The sequence below is a fragment of the Phoca vitulina genome, unplaced genomic scaffold (assembly GCF_004348235.1).
Source record: "Phoca vitulina isolate PV1807 unplaced genomic scaffold, GSC_HSeal_1.0 scaffold41, whole genome shotgun sequence".
In the NCBI taxonomy this organism is placed as follows: domain Eukaryota; kingdom Metazoa; phylum Chordata; class Mammalia; order Carnivora; family Phocidae; genus Phoca; species Phoca vitulina.
In genome coordinates, this window is record NW_022589744.1 from 4,075,338 (window position 1) to 4,098,314 (window position 22,977).

Consider the following 22,977-nt stretch of genomic DNA (forward strand, 5'->3'; position numbering starts at 1 on the left):
CCTAAGTGTCTAACTGCTAAGCGCAGCTTCCTGATGTTCCCTGCAACAAAAATCCAGCATCTGAAATCAGACCGTGTAGTGCCACTGCTTGAGTGCTCTTAGCACTTGGGAGGCCAGCGCACTGGGGCTCTGGAAAGAACCCCTCCTTAACACCCTTGCCTTGCCAGATGGTCTCTGGTTTCTCCCAAAGAAAATCCCAGGGCCCAGCGATCGAAGCTAGAATTCAGAACCTCTAAGTCTTATTGGTAAACAAGACCCCATTACCCCATCCCCCCCCCCCCCCCGGCCTCATCCCCACACCTCCCTACAAAAGTCCTCAACACACGCAGCGGGGGGGACCGGGACACATGCTTTTCTTCCTCCTCCAGGGTCATGGGGCCCCTGGGCCATCCGAGGTCAGGAATCCAAGCAATTTGTATGGAAGGTGCAAGGGCAAAGTAAGTTTTCAAAGAGCTTTTATTCCAAACACAGTCAGATTCTACCCAGCGAAAAAATGCTCCTCACGTGTCTTGGAAACCAAGGAGGCACGTTCAGTTCAGTGGAAAGGGTGTGTCTTGTCCCAGAGAAGGAGGGAGGGGTTGGCTATTTACACAGGCAACACCCAGAACTGGTAAATGGGCACAGGGTCCCTACCGGGCTCACGGAGGACACCTGGACCCAGCTTATCAAAGACAACTGGCTCAGCGAGGACCACCTGGAGCTCCAGGGGAAGGGGGTCCCCACCAGACACCCCTGCACCTGCCACCCCTGCCGTCTCCCTCCCACCCTGGGCAGGTGTGGATCATGTCCACTTGCTGGATTCCCAGGGGAGCCTGTCACAGCCCAGAGAAGGGCTCAGAGAGGGAAGCAGCAGCGGCTGTCGTGGGGTAGGTGGGACCGGGGAGAGGTAAAACTCCCGCCTCCTCTCTAGAACGTTCTGGGCCAGGCTCTGCTTCCTGAGGGGAAAGCCCCGCGGGGGCTCCGGGAGGGCTAGTGCTCGGGCTCGGCGTCCATGCAGGACTCCCAGGGGTTCTGGGGCATTCGAGGCAGGGAGAAGAGCAGGAGGGCCAGGCCGCCGAGGAAGAGGAGGACGAAGGCGGCGCAGGCGCAGGCGAAGGACCAGGAGTAGTAGTACTCGATCCACACGGTGTGCTCGCTGTCGATCATGCGCTTCACCGACTGCCGCGTCACCTCCACCGACACGAAGACGCACAGGCCTGCGGGCCGAGCGGGACCTTCAGGGCCCTCTGCCCAGAGCCCCCCCCGGGGCCGCGCTCGGGTCCCCGGTCCCTGCCCCGCCGCCCGGCCGCACGGGCACGGCCCCCACGCTACCTGCGAAGGCGTAGAACATGGACGCCGGCCTCAGCAGGTAATCCCGCTTCTTCCGGAAGGACAGGAGCGCGCAGCTGGTCCCCATGATGATGAAGCCGAGGCTGAAGATGGCGATGGCGGCGGCCGAGATGCTGTACTCTGCGGGACAGGGGGGCAGGGGCCGCACCGCGGCTCAGCGGCGGCCCGACGGCCGGTGCCGCGCGTCCTTGCGCCCATTTCCCTGGGGAGCACGCTGAGGGTCCGAGATGAAACCCCTCACTCCGAGTCACACGGCGGGGGGAAGGGGTGGGGCCAGGGTGGCAACAAGAGCCCCTTCCCACTCCCCGCGGGGGGTGGGCGCTGAGCTGCAGGTTCTCCCCCACCGGGCAGAGGCCTGGCAGCAGGCGGGAGCCACGTGGCCGCAGACCTTTCTGGAACAGAAAGCTTCCTGCGAGCCAGGGCGCCGGGGGCGGGCTCGGGCGGAGGGCGGTCTGTCCTGGGACTCCAGGCAGCCGCGGCAAGTGGGGCTTGTTGCAGAGCCCCGTGCGCGATCGTGTGTGTGCACGCGCACCCCACGTGTAGAGACTGCCAGAGCGAGTGTGCTCGCGTGTGCGCTGGCACGTGAGGCTCGCTCCGAGCGAGCGTGTGCGCGTGCGTGCCCACACCCTGGGCAGGGTTGGCACCGCGCCCCCGTGCTTCCCGGAAGGCCCCCGGGGCACACGTGCTCCCAGAGCCCTGGGCGGCTCCCCTGACGCCCCCCGGGGTGGGGGGACCAATAGGCTACGGAGGGGATCAGCTGCCCCAGCAGCCCCGAAGACCAGCACAGGGGGTTGGGGTACTGTTGCATTTCCCCGTCACTCCGGCCTCCCTCGGGCTGGGCAGGAAGACGATTGCGGGGCCTCCCCAGGAACCTCTCCTTACAGGCTCTCTCAAGGCCGGATGGACCGAGAGCTCAGGACGGCCGGCCGCCCAGGGCTGCGGGCTCGGAGCACAGAGCATCAGGCCGCAGCCGCTTTGCATTGCAAGCAGAGAAGTCAGGGCTTTTGTGCCAAATGGTTTTCTGGCTCAGCAGCCTGGCCAGGAGTCACTCTTCCTGACCCTCCCTGCTTTCCCCCACCCGCTCACCTTTCTGAGTAGTGACTTCGAAGATCTCTGAGGTCTCGCCTGGGTTAAAATGCCTGAAGTAGGAACAGTTCTCCTCTGCAAAGGAGGGAGACAGCCTATGAGTTGAGCCAGAGGGCTGGCAGGCTCCACCAAGAGAGGGTGGGTGTGATAGCCCCGTGGACTGGCCCTCCCTTCCCTAAACCCTGAATCTGGCTTGAAACAAACATCTTTCTCCCCCGCTTAGACCAAAATTGCAGCAGGATGAGGGGCTTTCATAAGAGGCTAGGAGATCTTCAGGAAGCAAAGGCTGACTCAGTCAAGAGGGCCAGAGTCCTGTGCGTATTGAGCCCATTAGGCAGATGGGGTAACTGAGGCTCAGCAACTCGTTTCTCAGGGGGTGCAGGGAACAGCGTCAACAAAGGACCAGAGGGTGGTTCTCACCTGGGACTTGTTGGGCAAGGTCTGGAGACCTGTTTGGCAGGGGTCACTGGCGGGTAGTGGATAGAGGCCAGGAGTACTGCTGACCATCCTCCAACTACAGGACAGCCCCACACAGCATAGAATTAACTGGCACCAGTATATCAATAGGGCCGAGGTTGAGAAAGCCTGGTCATACCAAAATCTTGGGCTGTGTTTCCTATCGGTATCTGGGCCCATCCTGATGCCCTGGGTGTGACTGGGAAGCAAGTGATGTGTTTCAAAAGCTTCCAGAAGACTCTGATGCTCACCCAGTTTGGGAAGCCCTGCTCCAGGTCTCTTAAAATGCCCCACAGAGAGCTTTTCTGAGTGGGCCAAATGGATGGATTTGAGTGCAGGGTAGAGAACTTCCATTCAAGGGCCAAATGTGGGTGATCATCATGTCATTTCATCAGACCCTTGACACCTGTGGCCAGACAAACCCTCCTCTGGTCAGCTGCTTGTTCTAGCTGATCAGTGTCAGGAAAGCCATAGAAGATCTGTGAACAGCAGGACCAAAAATCTGGATTTGATGGGGCGCAGAGGAAGGACTCAGAACAAAGAAATTCGTGCTGGTTTTAAACACAATTTCAGGCATAATTTCTCTTCCATTTTTCTCCCTTAGTTTCTCTTGTAACTTGACATACTTTAAAATTGAAGGATATTCTTACTGCTTATTGAGTACAGTTTAATATTCTTTACTCCGTTTTTAGGGAGTAGCTGAATGGTTTTTTAAAATATATATTATTTTATGTTTCTTAAAATTAAATCGGGTTGCTTTTTATTTGTGTGAGGCCCTCCACTGATTTCTTCTTCCTGTGGGTCCATGACCCTCAGTAGGAAACACCTCCACTCCTGGTTTAGATGGCGTCTAGGTTGCGCATTCGTTTCTTCACTTTCAGGCTGTATTTCAATGATCCTGATTATTGATGCCTGCTTTCTTTTGGAAATGCGCCGGAGGGTTGCCAAAGACATAGCTTTCATTGGGTTGCAGGCCTTCTTCTGTCTGACCTAAATCATCTTATTGCCACTGAAGCCTATGGCTGCCCCTCCTTTCCCCTCCCCCAGCGTCAGGTTTGCTGCAGCTCCCATGATGGAGAGGGAGATGACCCCTGGGGACGAGCCTGGGTTCGCAGCAGTGACTGTTCTGCAAGGTAAACAGCCTTCTCTTTGAGCCTCTATATTTAAATCACTTTCCTTTTGAGCAGAGTTACTTGGGGTGTCTGACTGCCAGCAGTGATGTCAGAATTAATGCTGCTCTTTTCTCTCTCACAGCTTCCGGTGCTATTTTAAAGCATAATGCAACCCTCTTCTATTTGTTAGATTATTAGCTATAGATTCTCTTGAATCACTGCTTCTGAATGGCTTGTGCGACGTCATTAAGTCTCCATGTGTGTGTCTCCCTCTGGACAAAGGAACATTTCTGTTTCATTCTTTGAGGGCCAATTTCGGTTGTCACTGAAAACCCTCTGAAAAGAATTGACTGGATTCAAGTATATTTCACAGTCAGCTGCCTCCCCGACTACTCGCAACCCATGAGTTAAAAGCCTTTGGGCCGTGAGAAAAAGGCCCGTCAGAGCCTGGCCAAAGCATCGCTGTTTGGCAGTTCTGGGCTGCTGAGCCCCTCTCGCACATGTAGTTAGTGTTTGCCTTGTCAGCCCCCCGAGATCAGTGGCGGGCTCCATCCCGACAAACCGCCGCTTGCATGAAAACCATCTTAGCTCAGATAGTAGTGGGAGGCTGCCTGTCTGGGGAAGCCAGCCTGTGGATTTTCTGGGGGAGATTTTCCCCTTCAGTGACCCGGGGACACTCCTACTCCCTCTCCTCCCCTATTAAATGATAGCACATTGTGTGGGATGGGGGGCACCCAGTGGGTGGGATTCCCACACAGGGCATCTGGAAGTCTCAGCTTCTCTCTGATGTGGCTGAACGTAGGGCGCGAGAATGGATGGGCCAACCCTGTCCCCTCTCTTGAACTTAGCACATGAGCAAGGCCAGTGTCTTCTGCCCTGAGCCTGGGGGTAACATCTACTCTAGGGCCCCAAGGCTGCCCATGGAAGACCACAAGCCCCTTTGTGGTCCCTGATGACCCCAGCAGGGGTGGGGGCACGTGAGACCCAGGTGTCATTCCAGACATGTCCAGCACCAACAAGATGCTCATTCGGGAAAAATCAAGCCGGGCATCTGCCTGTGTCACTCAAGATTGCCCAGGCTCCTGCTGAGGTGGGCAGACCTCACTTCTGCCCCTTTGTCTGGGGGTTCTGGGTACACTGAGCATCGAGAGCAACTTAAAAAGGTAGGACATCAGAGATGGGCCCGGTGTGGGCCACTTAGTCACAGGCGAGGGGCTTGGAGGAGAGAGGCAGTGACAGCTTGGTGACAACTGTGGAGGTTCTGAGCCTTCCTGCTTCTGCCTTTCGGATATCCTTCCATGCCATTCCCTGGCTTCCGTTACAGCTACACAAAGCTCAGGGCTTAGAGCTTGGTCTTGATGGATTATAGCCCCTTTACTGGGCAGAAGAAACAAGTGCTCTGGATCAAGTCAGTGGAGATACCAATGTCAGGGTGATGATCTGGGACCAATAATCAGGAAGCTGGAAGTTCCTCCAGCCTCCTTTGTCTCTGCAAATGGCTCATGGTGACTCTAATATTTGTATTTCTATTTTTCTGTATTTCAGAAATGTCTGTCATAAACAGTCAGAAGACTCAGTGGTCTAAAAACTTAAGTGGGTTATTCCTTAAAAAATATGGTGAACTTGGGGCACCTGCATGGCTCAGTCAGTTGAGTGTCCAACTCTTGGTTTCAGCTCAGGTTATGATCTTGGGGTCATGAGACTGAGCCCCATGTGTGGCTCTGCATTCAGCGTGGAGTCTGCTTAAGACTCTCCCTCTTCCTCTGCTCCTCCCCACTGCGCTCTCTCTCTCTCTAATAAACAAAAATAAATCTTTAAAAATAATATGGTGAACTCAGCTATTGAGCTTGACTGGGGTTGGAGTATTCTGGTTAAGCAAGTATTCTGGTTAAGGGAATGACTACACAGAACTATATCTAACTGTGCCAATTTCAAAGAACTAAAACAGAAGGCGTGTTTAACTCCAATCTGAACTTGAGTTAATGCAGGTTTTCTCTGATAGTTGGGGTAACTTATACGATTAGGGGATGCTTCTGGGTTATCACTGAGAATGTAGCAGTGTACCCAGTGCTGGTTGATGCAGACTTTAATATATTTCAAAAAATACCTTGTTTTACACAAAACCAAGGGAGCCAGTGACTTCGGGGTTGGAAAAAATATTTCGCTTACTTGTTACTTGCATCAACGGCAGGGCTGTCTTCACCCTTTTTGTAAAAGAAGTTCTTGATGCTCCCAACAGTGGTTTCTCTGTGCTCTGTCTCCCCCTACCACTCTGATTGAGGACTTTTATCCAATGGGTTGAAGAAATCCCCAAGACCCCAGCCCAGAGGGTCAGAGCATTGCTGTTCAATGGGGTGGGGGGGGGAGAAGTCTGGTTATGGCCTGGGTCTCTAACATTAGCTCATGTGGATGGGAAAGGGAGCCCCTGAAATTCTTGGGGTCCATAACATGATGTTCCTTCATATGGCTCCAGTTCCTGCACCAGGTTCTGGAAGAGAGGATGAGCCATACGGGAAGTAGGGTACTGGGGCAGTCTGCTGCCTTAGCCTAAAGAGACAGAGCTGGAGAGAAACAACATTCTGTCCAACCCAAGGGCAGGGGATATGATTCACTTGGGCTCTCAGACAGACAACCTCTCCTGACAATGAGGGAAGACCCTACTCTTGCTCTGAAGACATTAGAATTGACCTCAGATGTTGATCTTTGCATGACAGTTCTTCTAAAACTCTTTGGGTCGGTGGGAAAAACCAAATTAGACAATTTATGTCCTCAGAGCCCCCAGCATTCTGTGGCTGAATGGGACTTTGAAAAGTCTCTGTTGAACCAGGTCCTGGTCGAGCTTCTTCTAAACCATGTCATGTCAAAAGTTGTCCTCCTATGTGTCTGCCTGGATCAGCAGCTTTTAGGAGTTGTGTTTGTATGTACAGTGGGCAATACCATATGGGAGTGGGCTGGAGAGAACAGGGGCTCTGGATTTGAGACTTGGGTGTTGAACTTGTGAGAAGGTTAGCTTTGGGAAGGCCACTCTGAGCCTCAGTTTTCCCACAAGTAGAATGAACCACCTGAAGAATGAGAGCCTCCTTACTGGGTTGTTGTAAATAGTATAATGTAGTGACCAAGAAGGTGAATTTTAGGGATATGAACTCTAGCTGCTCTGCCATGGTAGTTGTGTGACCTTGGTCAAGTTACTCAACCTCTCTGTGCCTCATTTCGTTTATCTGTGAGATGGGATGATGGTAATAGTATGGACCTCATAGAGGATTTTGTGAGGATTAGATGAGTATATATATATTTCTATTTGTCATCCTGATGCCTTCTGGCCTCCATGGTTTCCGGAAAAAGATCAGCTGTAAATCCTACTTTAGTAAGATCGCTTGTATGTGATGAGTCATTTTTTGCTGCTTCCAAGAATCTGTGTCTTTATCTTTCGACAGTTTTGATCATGATGTGTCTAGGTGTGGATTTATCCTACTAGAATTCATTAAGCACCATGGATTTGTAGATTAATATTTTTCATCAAAAATGGAAACTTTTCAGCCATATTTTTCTGCTTTTCTGCTTCCTGCTCCTTTCTCTCTCCTGTCCTTCTGGGACCACCATTATGTGCATATTGGACCTTTGATACTATCACACAGGACTCTGAGGCTCTGTTCCTTTTTCTTCTTTTTTTTCCTGTCTATTCCTCACACTAGCTAATCTCAGTTGATCTATCTTCAAGTTCACGTATTCTTTTTTGCACCTGCTCAGATCTGCTATTGAACACTTCTAGTGAATTTTCCATTTCAATTATTATAGTTCTCAGCTCCAGAATTTCTATTAGGTACTTTTATTTTCTTGTGTGTGTTTTCTTTTTGAAGATTTATTTATTTATTTGAGAGAGAGAGAGTACAAGTGGGAGGGGCAGAGGGAGATGGAGAGAGAATCTCAAGCAGACTCTGTGCTGAGCATGGAGCCCGATGTGGGGCTTGATCTCATGACCCTGAGATCGTGACCTGAGCCAAAACCAAGAGCTGGACACTTAACCAACTGTGCCACCCAGGCGCCCCAAAGTATTTTTTTTTAAGTGGCTCCATGCCCAGCGCAGAGTGCAACACAGGGCCTGACTCACGCTATTAGGTCCTTTTACAATAATTTCTATCTCTTTATTGATAATCTCTATCGTGAGACATCATTCTCATCTTTGGTTGTTTAGACTTTTTTTTAGTTCTTCGAACGTATCTAAAAAAGCTGATTTAAAGTCTGTAAGTCCAATATCTGGGCTTTCTTAAGGATCTATTGATTGGTTTTATCCCCCTTATGTATGGGCCATACTGTTTTACTTCTTTGCATGTCTTGTGATTTTTTTTAACTTAAAATTTAAATTTAAAGCTGGAATATTTAAGCAATATAATGAGCAACTCTGGAAATCAGAGTCCCACCTTTCCCTAGGGTTTGTTCTTGTTGCTGTTTGTTATTGTTTGTTGAGTGACTTAATTAATTTTGTAAAGTCTGTTTCCTTTGTCATGTGGGACCACTGAAGTCTTTGCTCAGTTAGTTTGGTAATCAGATCACATTTTGTAAAATGCTTGGAATGAATACATCTCCCAGTCTTTACTGAGGGGCTCTGTGCTAAGCAGAGAGCTAAGCACTCCACCAAACATCCTACATTTCTGCCTTAGCCTTCATTTTCTGCTTGCCCACAGCCTCAAGATCAGCCCAAGGTGAGAGCTTAGGGCCTTTTCAGGCCTTTCCTTATATACCATACAGCGCTCTGCATGCACAAGGCCTAAATTATCCAGAATATGTTGGGGCTTTTCAAAGCCACCTATGGACATCTCATTCTCTAGCTTTTTTGGTTAGCCTATTGTTTGCCCTGACTGTTGCATACTGCCTCAGGAAGCTATGCTATTAAGCAATTGTTTCTCATTGTTTTTGACAAATGAGCCCTGGGAAAAAGACTGTTTCCACTGAGTGAGCTCAGCGTCAGGTCAAATAAAGACAGCCTTGCAAGTGGGGACTTCCAGGAAACCACCAGACAGATCAAATAATGACAATTCTCTGGGAATAAAGCTTTGAAAGAGATCTGGTCCCATCTGTCCCCTTTGGGGGCTGCCAGGCTGCTAAATTTTCACTGTTTGCAGGCTGTTGGTTTTCAAGGCTATGACAGAGTTGGGGAGGGGGGAACAGGAATAGAGCAAGTTAAAGCACCACAAAACTCACCATTCTTACTGAGATTCACCTAGTTTTCTCGAAGAAGCCCTCGCTGGATTGCTGCAAGACTGGTTAATTTCCAGCGTTCTGAAAAAGTTTATTCTGACCATTTTTGCCAGAGTTCTCATTGTTTTTATGGAGAAGAGGGTTTTTGGAGATTCTTACTCTGCCCTTTCTTCTGATGTCATTCAAAGTAAAAATATGGAAGGCACTGAAAACAATATTTGGCGGATCGTACTAGATTTGTGTTTGTGGTTATGACTCCTGTTAATAATAAACGAGAGAACATGTATGAACTCTCTTCCTCCCTGCAGCAAGGAGTAATCCCACAGAGCACAGGAAAGGTGGGTGGGGAAGGAAAAAGGTGTCCATCTGCAGAGAAAGGAGAGGGAAGGCAGGAACATATTTCAGAAGCTTGTCGGCGGGGTAGGGCAGGGCTTGCAAGTGTGGGAGGGAGGATTCACTCTGGACCAGGGCAAGAAGGCATAGAGATAGACTCTGGTCAGGCTCAAGGCCAAACCATGCCTGCTGGTCCTCTACAGCTAACCTCCTGCTCATTTGTCTCTTCCTTGTATGGACTTGCCTCACCTCCCTGCTCATCTGCTCTATAAACTCACCAGACTTTAAAAGGCAGGTGCTTCTGAGGACAGGTGGACAGGACCATAACAGTGCATTCCCTTGCACGGTCCAGAGAGAATCTGCCTCACCCTGCCCTGCCCATGGGAATTGGCTGGATGATGCATTTGTTTACGGGTGTGCTCGGCCCTGGCTGAGGAGCGTGGGCCTGTGAGCTATGTGATACCCTTCAAAAGCACATGTCCATGTCTGTTAAAGCCCTCAGCCCGGGGACTCAGTGTTTCTAAGACAGCTGGGTATTTATGAGTCTTCCATGTATCTAGCGGGAATGAGCAAGGCAGGAGTTTTCTAGAGCCAGCAGGAGGGAAAAGAAGAGGAAAAAGAGAAGTAGAGGAATGGAATTTGGGCTCCCTTGTCCCACACACAGACTGCAAGATCTCTGGGGACTTAGCACGGACTTCCTTGGAAGGCAGGGTTCAAGGAACACCCAGTCTGATCACAGAGGGAATGATTCTGAAAATCAGGTGGGTCACTATACTCACCCTGGTCCACGACCACCTCACATTGGCACTGGTAAGCACTGGAAGGGACTTGATGTTGCTGAGCCCAAGCACTGGGTTTTACAGGAGACAGCAGAAGCTGTACGGGCTTTGTTGACCCCAGAGTCACTGGGCGGGGCGGGGGGCGTCGTGGGCCACGCATGACGGAGCCCAGACCTCTGATTCTCCACACAGGGCTCTTTCCTCAGCATGGGCTTTGTCTGCTATGAATGTGGAGGGCTCCCCATTTGCAGAATAGACTGGTCAACCTCATACCAGGTATTCCTGACAAGGAGCTCACCTTTGATGTGCGGTTCAGTCCCATGGGGGGGGATTGAGGAATGCACTTAAATTTGAGCAGGAGGACATGCTTCCCAGCTCTGAAGGGGTCTGAGCTAGGAGAATGCACAGAGCGATGGTTCTGACAAAAAGCAGGTCTACAACCAGGTCCTGCTTCACCGGTGTGTGGCCTCTGCAGTCAGGCAAGGGCCCCCCACTTGGCTCCAGGCTTCACTGTTGCCATCCTGAAACCCTTAAGAATAATCACGAGGAGCCCTGCGTTTCCATTCTGCCCTACGCCGTGTACACTGTGTGGCTGATCCTGTCTCACGCCCAGCCTGGAGGCTGCGGAATGAGCGTGCCCGCCGCACGTGTCCCTTCAGCCCGAGGACTTAGGGCCGTTTAGCCTGTCTGTGCTGGGGAGAGCACAAGCCTCTCGTCTGGTAGAGCCACGGATTCTTTCCTGAGCCTCTGGTCCCACCTGTGCAGCCCTGGGCTCGGGGTGAAAAGCCGGGAGCCTCAGCAGGACAGAAATAGCTAGAGGCAAACGCCCTCAGTTTACAAGCCGGCTCTGGCCTCCAGGATGACACACGCACTTCAGATCCTCCTCCCTGGGCACAGAGGGCCGGGCGGCATTTCTGTTCTGAGGCAGGGACGCCTGCCCTCTTTCCCACAGGCACCTTTTCCGGGGGGGGGGGGGGGGGGGAAGGGGAGGGGGGGGGGATGGGATCAGAGAGTGGGTACGTTACCCCCAGGCAGGGTGATGGGTCCGCAGGTCTTGTCCTTGCTGTCAGGCATGACAATACGCTTGGTGCAAATCCGCCAGAGGCCAAAGTGGGCCGCCTCGCAGGTGGCATTGTGGTGCTCCACCTCGGGGCTCAGCACGGCCCAGTGGTCGGTCACCACGGCCACCAAGGCCAGCACGACGCCCACCAGGATGCAGAAGAGGGTGGCGCGGACCTTCGGCGCTTGGGTCTGGGACATGGTGGTGGCGGAAGAGTGGGTGCCCTGGGCCACGGTCTGGTGGCAGTGTGTCCCGGGCAGGTGGTGGCCAGGCTGGGGAGGTGGCGGCGATGATCGAGCTGGGGGGTGGAAGCTAAGTTTAGTGTGTCCGGCTGAGCCAGAGGGGGCTGGCCTCGGGGCTGAGGGACACCAGACGGGGCTGAGCAGCTGCCCAGACGTGTCAGGGGCCTGAGGGAGGCTTCTATTAATGCACATCTCAGGCCTGTCACCAAGGATAGCTTCTCCTCAGGTTTCAGAGCTTTCTTTCCCTCTTGGGACCTGAAATACTTCAAGGAGGGACCAGGAGAGAAGGCTCTAGATGGTGACTTGAGACCTCCACAGTTGGCAGCTCAGGACACCTGAGTGGGAGGCACTGAGGGGTAGGCCCCAGGGACACTAGGGGGGTGGGAATCTGCCTGTTCTGGGCTGCAGGAGCAGGGGACACTGCTGGGTGGGGGCAGGGGACCCTGGGGGACACAGGTTCCACAGCCTGGTGCTCTCACCAGTGGGGCGGGTGTGAGTGGGTCCTTGTCCTGGAGGCTTGGGGGACTCAGGATCCTGCCTAAGGACATCTTGAGGATCCCCTGCCAGGAACTCTGGAGCCCTAGCACATCCCCGAACTGCAGGAAGATTTCCGGTGGCTCCTGGGCCTGGCATTACCCAGCACTGTGCCCAGCGTGGGAACACTGTTTCCTTTTCTTGCTTGCTTGCTTTTTTTTTTTTTTTTTTTAAGATTTTATTTATTTGAGAGAGAGAATGAGTGCACGGTGTGCACGGGGGAGGGGGCAGAAGGAGAGGGAGAAGCAGACTCGCCGCTGAGCAGGGAGCCCAACACGGGGCTTGATCCCAGGACCCGAGATCATGACCTGAGCCTAAGGCAGATGCTTAACCCACTGAGCCACCCAGGCGCCCCCGCTTTTTCCTTCTCAGTTCTCCTCGCATCCCTCCAACTGGGTGCGGAAGGAAAGCTCCGTTTGGGGTTAGTAATTCTCGGACACCTTTCCAATGCTTGCTAATCAAAGAATAGCCTGGAAAAGACAAAGAATCCAGCTGGACCTGACTGTAGTTCTGGTTTCATTTTACTGTTTCAGTTTTACTTCTGTTCAAGATTTGCCAGTTATGTTTTCTTTTACAAAATACATATATTTGCGGGCATCTGGGTCGCTCAGTTGGTTAAGCAACTGCCTTCGGCTCAGGGAATGAGCCTGGAGTCCTAGGATCGAGTCCCGCGTCCGGCTCCCTGCTCAGCAGGGAGTCTGCTTCTCCCTCTGACCCTTCCCCCTCTCATGCTCTCTCTATCTCATTCTCTCTCTCAAATAAATAAATAAAATCTTTAAAAAAAAAAAAAAAAAAAAAAAACAAAATACATATATTTAAGTAAAAAAGAACAGCAGTGGGTTGACTATTAAGAGGACTATTAAGAGGCTGATGGTGTGTGGACCCAGCAGAGGACAGAGAGCAATTTGGGACGGACCCCAGAGAGTCCTGCCTGCCCATGTGCCCCCCGGGTCTCGAGCCCCTGCACCCCTCCTGTGTTCTGCATCTCTTTATCAGTTGACCAGTTGTCTCTTTGGGGGTCTATCCAAGAGGCTGATGTGGGGCCAGGAATAGATCCCTGAGCTGGGCAGGGTTTTGAGCTTCAAGATCCTGGCCTCAGGTTGCCACAGCTTACAGAAATACTCTTCCTGTGTGCGGAGAAACACTCAGAGGCATCCAGCCTTGGAATCACAGTCTGTTAATAATAACGATAATCATAGGAACAGCGCATCTTGAGTGAGTGTTTACTATATAGCATCTGCTGTGCTAAGCCTTTCCACATCATTGCCCTTAAACTTCACACCAATCCATGAGGTGAGTGAGACTATGACATCCATTTTACAGATAAGGATACAGAGGCTCAGAGACACGAAGCAACTTGTCCAAGGTCACACAGCAGGGAAATGGTGAAGCCAGGTTTCAGAACCCAGAGCCCAAACTCTGAAGCGATGGTTGGAGATGGGAGGAGAAGTCTGGCTCTATTGTGGTTACGGGGGAGCAAAAGTATCCTTTCCTTCTACCCTTCTAAGTTCTCAGCTCAGGCTCCTGTCACAAGAGAAACGCATACACACTTATTCGCTATAAGTTTTCCATGACACAGGAGCCTTGGCTCGGGAAACAAAGACCCGAAGGAACGGTTCACACTGAGTGTTTTTATGCACTGGGATGCACAGTGGGATGAAGAGCAGAAAGTTGGTGAAAGATATCAGGAAAACAAGAGGCTATGAACTAAGTGCAGTAAATTGGGGAAACAGCGAGGTCTATTTAGATCCCTCTTGGGGTCCTGGGGATGCAGGAGCTCCTTTCCTCCGGGTAGAGGGAGGACAACTCCCACCTGAGGGTCTCAGGTCCTGCTTCAGGGCAGACGGGCAGGGCGGGGGTCCTGGCACATGCCGTTCCTCGAATTCCTTCCACCTAAACTATTCAGTATGCCAAGGTGCCATATTTTGGAGTAATGTGCCCTGAACCCCGTCATGACCGAGAAAAGGAAGCTGCAGCCTAGAGAGAGGATGCGCCAAGCCAGGCCTGCCCAGTGACCAAGCGCCAGTGCTGAGCTGAGGCCTCCCGTCCAAAGCCATAGGCCGGTGGAGGGCAGTTACCGCTCACCCTTCGTGTTGCAAACCAGCCTCCCCATCCAGGTGGTAAATCTGCCAGAGCTCCGCCCTCAACCTTCCTCATCTCCGCTCTCCTTCTCTCCCTGCCCCCCTGCCTCTGTTCCCGGTGAACCTCCTGGCCTCAGTGGGGGGCAGGCTTGTGCAGCATGGGGGGTCCTGAGTCCTCCACCCCAGGGAGCAGAGCATTAAAGATGTATGGCCTCTTCCTCTTGAAGTCGTCTTTGTGTAAATCGGCCCCATGTGGGCAACTCCAGGGGTTGCAGGTAAGTCGTAGCCCCCCAGCCGCGTTTCCTAAAATTCCTCCAAACAGACCTTTTCTGCTCATTGAGGCCACTGCCAGGCCACCTGTGCGGCTCTCCAGAACCTTGCTGGGCCGGGGAAGGGGCTCGGTGGATGTTGGCGTTTGCTGGGAGCTGGGGCTGGGAGATATCCGCAGCTGCTGCGGGGGGGGCCCTCCCCTTTCCAGGGCATGGGGAAGGAGGGCGCCCTGGGGAACCAGCCTGCCAGGGATGGAGTGGCCAGCCGCAGATCAGAGCCTGCTCGGCTGTCCTGGGCTGGGCTCATCAGCCTCTCTAAGCTGCCCTCCTGCATCTTAAATGAGGGCAGTGATGTCTGGCTGGGGAGCTGGCAAGCATCAGGGATAACGCTCTTTACCAGCTTAGCCTGTGCTAGGTGCTGTGGACAGAATTATGTCCGCCCCTCAATTCAGAAGTTGAAGCCCAAACCCCAGTGTGATGGTATTTGGAGGTGGGGCCTTTGGGAGGTGATTGTATTAGATGAGGTCATGAGAATGGGGCCCATGATGGGATTAGTGTCCTTAAAGGAAGAGATACCAGACAGCTTGTTCTTTCTTTTTCTCTGCCACGTGAGGACTCGGTGCGGTGAAACCCAGGAAGAGGGCTCTTCCCAGAACCCAACCACGCTGGCACCCTGATCTAAGACTTCCAGCCTCCAGAACCATGAGAAGGTACATTTCTGTTGTTTAAGTCCGTCTATGGTATTTTGTTACCTGAGCTAACAGAGTAGGCAGTCATATCCAGGATGGCTAGTGATATTATTATTACTTACAGACCACAAATGGATCCACTTCTCTGATGGGCAATAAGCTTCTGGAGGGTAGAGAAAATGAGGCTGTATCATATACTCATTCTGGGTGCCCTCAGAGAACACCCCCACATTTGAGCCCAGGGTGGATCTTCATATACATTTGCTGAATGACTGATGGATGGCTGGGTGGACAGATGGACTGAAAGAAGGGGACAGAAACTCAAATAATTTACCCCACCAGATGATCCAGAGGACCTTTCTATGTGGTTTAAGGCCATAGGGACATTAGAAATGGCAGCTGGGGCAGACCCAGAACAGCTTGGACCAATGGCTAATTTGCCTCAAGATGCTGAGGGACACCCCAGGAGGGCATCATTGTTACCTCTGTGGTCAAGTTCAAAAGGAAGCAGCCTCCTGAGATCCAACATTTTCTACAATCTTTAGATATGCCACACTCAGCTAAACGGGAGTTGTCTATATTTTACTTATCCAGATGAACCAGTTTTCATTTGTCCCAAATGACTGCTCTTTTCCCAAGAAGGACCAGACATAACTAGGGGAAGGAAGGAAAACATCTCCCATAGGTGGACCTCATTCGGAGCTGGGGCCAGGGCACACCTGGGAGGGGGCTGAGTAAGTCTTCCCTGGCAACATGCTGATCTAATTTTGAGCTCAGCCTTAATTAGGCTGCGCCATGGCCTTGGGCGTTTGATCTTAAGATACTATAAAAAAGCACGGTGCCACGCAATTGGTCCAACCTCTTTCCACCACTTCATCCGCCTCCCTGCACTGTTCAATTCGGACCCTCTGTTGCATCAGGCTTGCTGTCCCCAATTCCATCCTGTGAGCCCAGGGGACCAGGAGCTCCTCCATCTTTGAGGCCCATGATGGTGCCATGCTAACCTCTGCTTCTGCCATCATGTCTCCTCTGACTCTGCCGCCTCCCTCTTTCCCTTAGATGGACCCTTGTGATGACACTGGGTCCACCCAGCTAATCCAGGAACAGCTCCCCATCTCAAGATCCTTACTTTAATCACACCTGCCACGTAAAACGACATATTTGCAGGTTCCAGGGATTAGGACTTGGACATCCTTGGAGGCCTTGGAGGCCTTGGAGGTCACTATCTTCCTACACATGTGCTGATTTACAATTTGCTTGATTTTCTCTGGCATCACCTTGCAGCTCGGGTGCAGGAGAAGGTGGAAGGTGAGATTAGGAAGTTTGGGGTCTTCCAGGGGGAAAAGGTAGAACGAAAAGGGACCAAGGGAATGGAGGGCATTGGCAAGGATGAGTTTGAGTGATGACTCTTGATGGCCCTGCAACCAGGAAGGTTGATGTATTGGGAAAATATGGAGCAGTCAAGGCCCTGCAGGGCTTGAGAGGTTGGAGAACGGGTAGAGTGGTGGTAAGGGAGAGAAGGAGTGGAGCATTTGCAGCTGTGGGCAGAGAGGAGGATGCTGTCCCAGAAGATTACAGGGGGCGGGGGGACGGTCAGGGGTGCTGCCAAGATCCAGGTTGGAGACAAAAGTCTTTAGAGGTGCGAAGGAAGGAGAACTGTGAGACCAGGGAGTTGGGGTGGTTGGCCCCATGGATGTTGATGGTGGGCAGGATGTGGGGTGCAGAGGTGAAGCCTCTGATGAATGTGAAGGAGTGGCCAGGAAGGTGTTTGAGAGATGACAGTGAGGAGGAGGAGCTCGGGGTGGTCTACCCCAGGCCCTCAGAGAAGGCTTTTCCCCAGGAAGGTAGAGGAATAATGGTCTGGAGGCATCAGCATCCCCCTCACTTCCCTTTCTTGCTATTACGAGTCCAAGGACATGCGTTCATAACCTTCTCTGACCACAGACTTCTGTTCCTGAGGTTGTATTGGCAGTTTTGTTGGAAGCTGCAAGTTTAAAAATATCTGTATCAGGTGTATGGGCCCCGGTCTTCCTCTAGACCCTAAGGTCCCTTGGATTCCCTTTCTCCCTTTGCAACCCCACATCTCTCGGGATTGAGTATGGGGCTGAGCAGCCAGGAATGTCATGTTGGGAACCTGGGCAGAGAACGCTAGCAGAAGAAGGGACAGCTTTCACCAGGAGGACGGTGGGGGGGCGGTTGGGGGAGTGGGAAGGAGAGTCCTTAGGAGAGAGGATGGTTTCATGTGTCCCAGGAGGTGGAGCTGCAGGGAGTTCCAGAGGGCACGGTGGAGACAGAGAATGGAAGGGAGGATTGGTGGGTGGAGAAGAAGTCTAGAGCCAAGCAGGATACCCAAGAGATGGGGATGGGGGGAGGGGAGATTTCATTTTCCAAAAAATGGCCACAGAAGTATTTCTGTGCCCACATGTTCTTCCAGAACCTGTCACTTCTTGTCAAAACCGTGGACTATTTCTTCTCTCCTTCAACTCAAGGAGGCTTTTGACTGTCTTCACCCTTAAAGTGCAGTGGAAGTGACTTCTGAGACTTCCACCTTTCTCTCTTGCTCTGGGGACAGTGGCCCTTGGACCCAACCACTATGCTATGAGGAACCTCAGGTCACACAGAGAAGCCATGTGTAGACATTCAGGCTGAAAACTGCTGCTGAAGTCTTGGCCAATAGCCAGTGTCAAATGCCAGACATGTGAGCAAATAAGTTTCCAGATGATTCCAGCCCCCAACCATCGAGTCTTCCAGCCAAGACCCCAGACCGGTGGAGCAGAGATAAGCCATCCTGATCCTGTCCCTGTCAAGCAGAGATAAGAATCCATGACCATATTTAATGGTTGTTTAACGCCACTAAGTTCTGGTGTAATTTGTTACACAGCCCTACTAACTGATACGCTCTGAGAGAGAGGAAGGAGTTACATTTAGCCTGGCTGAGGGTGGCTAAATGTGAGGTCTGGTGGAATGAAGCAGCCCAGGCTTTCAAGAGGAACTTGGTATGAAGCTGCTTCCCAGCTACTGGGGAGGGGAGGCTGTTATCCCCCCAGCCTAGATACCCAGGTGTGCGTGTCGACAAGATCCTGAGTGTCTTTCGGGGTGGACAAGGAGTCTGACCTTTTCATCAGGCTGTAGGACAAAGCTGAGCCAGAAGTTCATAGTGAGAAGTCACCAGATCTTAACCAAATGTATCCTGAGAATCCCAGCACTTTGGCCCCATTCAGACCCCATTTAAGATCTAGGGAGCAGATAAGCTATGTCTAGCAATAGGACACGAGTCAGATAAATGGCAACATCTCTGTTTTGTGCAGCCGTTAAAGACTGTGGTTTTGAGGAATATTTAAAGACACGGGAAGGGGCACCTGAGTGGCTCAGTGGGGTAAGCATCTGACTCTTGATTTCAGCTCAGGTCATGATCTCAGGGTCGTGAGATGGAGCCCTGCGTGGAACCTCAGTTGGGTTCTGTGCTCAGTGGGGAGTCTGCTTGAGATTCTCTCTCTCCCTCTGCCCCTCCCCCTACTTGCACACATGAGCTCTCTCTTTCTCTAAAATAAATAAACAAATCTTAAAAAAAAAAAAGACCCGGGAAGATTCCCATGATGAAAACCAGTGAGCAGAGGCAGCGTATTAAGCCACACCCCGACATGCATTGGGGTGCACTGAAAGTTTATACTTGTGTTTACATCTTGGGTAGTGGGATTTTGGCTGATACGGTTTTCTTCTTTAATTTCTCTGTATTTTTCAGATTTTTAAAGGTAAAAGGGAATACTCTTAGGATTAGGAAAACATAGTATTTGTTTTAAAAAGGACCTAGCTCTTTGCAATTTAATGTGTGGATCCTGGAGATCCCACAGGGGTTAATGCATGTCCGAGAAAACTTGTCAGGGGACAAAGGTCAGGAAGTAGGTCCTTCCAAGGTCCCTGTCCTGCAGTTGTAAGCACAAGGAAAAGCACTTGTAAACCTCTTCCATGGCAGACTTCTGTTCCTGAGGTGGTACTGGCAGTTTTGTTGGAAGCTGCAAGTTTAAAAATATCTGTATCAGGTGTATGGGCCTCATCTCCCCCTTTGGATTCTAAGGTCCCTGAGCGCCTCTCCTACCCTCAGTCCCTCACCCCACCCCTCGTGTCTAGGGCTGGGCAGCCAGGGGTGCTATATTAGGAACGAGTGCAGGGAGCTGAAGCCACGTGCTGGCTCTGAGCTCCCTGCAAGGAGGCCTCCCCTCCCTCCCACCCCCCACCCCCACCCCAGGCTGCTCCTCTGTGCCAGCCTCATGCTAGGATAACCCAGACCTTCTCGTGTAGCCTGGGGGCACCTGAGAGTGGTCAGGACTGGGCTCCTGCAGCCTGCATGGCCCGTGAGGAACTGGAAAGGCCCTAGTAAGGTTTGGGGGCCTGCAGAAGCTTCGAAGAAGGCAGGAGCCGTGTGGCAGCTGTGCCCTCTACCACCTGGTGGCCTGGAGACCACTGAGGGGGGAAATGAATGGGCTTCAGCCAGAGAAGCGGCTGCGACAGGAGCCCTTTTCCGGGGGCGCTGCACTGTGTTGGATCGGCTGGATGACAGGTGTCTCCCAAACCAAAGTGCAGTGAGCACGGCACCCTACGGGCCTGGCTCTCAGAGCACCACCTCTGAGGGCTGTTCTAGAACAGTCCATCTGGAGAAGCCAACGCTCCCGAAAGCTCACTGTTAATTCTCCTTGCTGAGCTGGGGTATTTATGTACTTTTCCTCGTTTAAGTTTTATTCATTCTTCCAATAACCCTGGGAGGGAAGCGCCCCCTCCTCATCTGACCCAGGAGGACGGAACGGGGGGCTCTGAGATGTTGGGGGCCTAGCCCAGTGCTGCCTGCTGGTGAGTCGGTCTTTCCGGCTCCGGGCCCCGTCCCTGTAGCTGCCGGGTGGGTGCGGCCCAGCCTCGAGCTGGGCTGGGTTGCTGGGCTTGTTCTCCGGTGACCTGTTTGGTTGGATTCAGTCAGCCTTCTGACCCCAAACCCAGGCACCCCCCACCCTCACCCAGGACAGGTGGATGTTTTCCCATTTCCTTCTGCCACAACCTATCTGTTACCCAAACTGCTGGCTCAGAAGCGAAGAGGAAAAAGGCAACAATCAGAAAGTGTCGCAGGGAAAGGAAATCCTGGAAATAAACGGATGAGTTTTCCTAATATGTCCACAGCGTCGATGCAAATACCAAAACCTCGCGGGTGATCTTGCGCCAGGGACCTCACCCACCGGTGCCTTAGTCTCCCTCGCTGTAGAATCAGGCCGGTGCACGGTTTCTGGCATTATGGACATTTTGGACCGGATCATTCCTGGCGTGTGGGGTGAAGGTGTAATATGTTGAGCAACATCCTTAGCCTCCACGCACTAGATGCCAGGAGCACCCCCCCTTTCAAGTTGTGACAGCCAAAAATGTCTCTGAACAAAATCACCCCTGCTTGAGAACCACTGGGCTAGTGGCATCTCCCTTTCATGATCCTTGTGAACATCCTCAAAAAGGATTTCCTTCTTCCTGTTTATTCTTCCTTGGTCCCTCCTTCCCTCTTCAGGCTTATTTCCTCTTCTAGGATGAATACCTCAAATGAGATAATTCCTAAAGTGCCTACCCCTGCCGTTGGGCGTGATGTCCAGTGATTCCGTGGTTCTCGTTTGGGTCAAGGCGCAAGTGCAAGCCTATTCCTCCAAGCCTCGGGAGAAGGGAGCCTGGGCCCATTTTACAGATGGGGCATCTGGAGCAGAGAAGAGGCCAGGCATCCCACTGGCGCTGAAGGAGGGCTCAGGCCGCGCAGAGGTGGATGCAGTCCCAAAGTGTCAGTGTCAAGGGGGCATTCCCCCAAAGATTGGTGGTGGGGGAGGCAAAAGAGGGAGGTACTGAAAGACATAGACCAGGGAGCTGAGACTGGCCAGTTGTTCGCCTAACCGGTTTTCTTTCCCCTGGGTGGGACTACATTTCCCATCTTCCCTGGCTCTTAGAGACGTGACTGTGTTACTGAGTTCTGGCCAACAGCACGTGAGCAGAAGGGGAAGTCACAGCTTCCTGGTCAATTAAATGTCCCCACAAGACTCCCCTATTCCCAAGATCACCTGCCCTCTGTCTCCTCCATCGGGCTGCAGGATGTCCATGCCAGGGCGACGTGGGAAGCCTATGTCGAAGCTGAGTGAGCCTCCACAGGATGGGTCTTTACCTCTGAATGTGTGAAGCACAGCACGCCCCATCCCGCCCTGTTGGTTGGACTTGACATGAGTGAGAAGGAAGCTTCTGTTGCATTAAGCCATTCTACGAGTGGGGGTTTTTGGTTATGCTGGTAGCCTGCTCTGAGTGATGTAAGTGAAGGGAAGAATGGGGGGGCCCCTTTTGTGTCAGTTCTTGTGGATCTAACGCTGCGGATTAGGGTGGCAGAGTTTTTAGTTGGCAGAAATTCGTGACCCCGTGAGCCCCACGTTGGAGGCCGTACCCTGCCCCTACATTCAGACTGCCATGGGATTCCACCAGAATGGCCGCAAAGCTCGTGTTGAGCCGGTTTCCTGAGGACTAAGAATAAATAGGAGGCAGGGAAGTTTTGGCACATGGGGCTCGTGCTGGGTGGCGTTGGCTCAGGCTGGTGGGGCCATCGGCCTGGAGCTTGGCAGGGGCTCAGTTGGTGGGGGTGGGGGACTGAACTCCCCCGGCCCCGGTACTTGGTGGCTCGTCCGGGACCTCAGTTTCCCCACGTACCCATCTCAGGCAGGAGGAAAGAGGGTCAAAAAGCCGGGGTTGAAAGTTCAGACATGCTGGGAGGGGTTCCTGCTGCCCCCAGAGTGGGGACGGTGTACCTCGCCCTCCCTTTGCTGGGACCAGGGTGAGAAAGGCCTTCCTGAGGCTCAGAGTTTAGTACCTCTAGGTTCCAGGAAGAGCGCCAAAGCCTGGGGCTGTAGGAGGAAAACCCGCAGTCTGGGTCCTGGAAGACAGGGGCACGTGTGCTTGGATGTTAAAAGCCCCCTGGGCAGCCGCTCGGGTAGAACCAGGGGAGGATACCAATCATCCCCTCGCCGTGCCTCCCAAGAGCGTAGGGCTGACAACCCGCCAGTGCCCGTCTGCGAGGGTGAAGGTCCTGGCTTACGGTGGGCGTCCGCTGTGACTGGCCAGGGCCTGTGACCGAATGTCGACATTGCCCTGATCAGAGGGGTCACGCTGTCCCTCTCGCTGACCCTGACCTCACTCCTCCTCGGTGGCTGGGGGCAGTGGTGGCCAGCTGCTGTGCCTGAGATTAGGTGGCGTGGTCCCATCTGGCCTCTGGTTGGAGCCACATTCTCCTGCCCGGCTTTCCCAGTCATTGGGGTACTTGGCCTTCCTTTATTTCTTAATCATTTCAGAATTTGGAGGGCAAAGGAGGCTGGACGCCTTAGAAAGCCAGCCAGGCAGCTTAGGGCCCCCGAGGCCATGGTTCCGTCTGTCTGGCTCCCACCCTGCAAGGTTCTGAAGACAGGCCAGGCTTGCTTCGCTGCCCGGATGCCCACACCGCAGCCCTGGGGTGGCCTGTCCACCTTCCAGCCCATCCGTGAAGAGACACCTGGACGGCACTGCCCAGCACTCGGAAACCCGATTAAAGCCAGGTTGAAGCCAGAGAAACCCACCTTGCCCAGCACAGGATCCACCCTGCCTGACCCTCTTCTCCTGGAGGGTCCACCGTGTCCCCCCAGACTCAGGGACACTGGTTGCCCTAAGTGCCCACCAAGACCTGAGGGGAGCTCTAGCTACCCTCCCGCCCCCCCACATCAAGAAGAGAACATTTTAAAAATGTTTTTATTTAATTAAAAAAAAAAAAAAGACAGAACCAACAA

General features: G+C 52.6%; 1 protein-coding gene across 1 annotated transcript; it reads right to left on the reverse strand.

Annotated features, from left to right (window-relative positions):
- Positions 1-969: 969 nt before the first annotated feature.
- On the reverse strand, positions 970-11,551 carry CACNG1 (calcium voltage-gated channel auxiliary subunit gamma 1). Its single transcript, XM_032429402.1, has 4 exons — positions 11,317-11,551; positions 2,416-2,490; positions 1,312-1,449; positions 970-1,196 (listed from the first exon to the last, which is right to left on the reverse strand). Exons 1-4 carry the CDS (start codon positions 11,549-11,551, stop codon positions 970-972), a joined length of 675 nt encoding a protein of 224 aa, XP_032285293.1.
- Between the last annotated feature and the right edge of the window lie 11,426 nt (positions 11,552-22,977).

Excerpts from the sequence above, each read along its gene's own strand:
- CACNG1 (XM_032429402.1), bottom strand. The coding sequence starts at position 11,551 with ATGTCCCAGACCCAAGCGCCGAAGGTCCGCGCCACCCTCTTCTGCATC. Across the intron at positions 2,491-11,316 it reads ACCCATCACCCTGCCTGGGG|AGGAGAACTGTTCCTACTTC; the intron begins GTAACGTACCCA and ends CCTCCTTTGCAG. Across the intron at positions 1,450-2,415 it reads CGAAGTCACTACTCAGAAAG|AGTACAGCATCTCGGCCGCC; the intron begins GTGAGCGGGTGG and ends CCTGTCCCGCAG.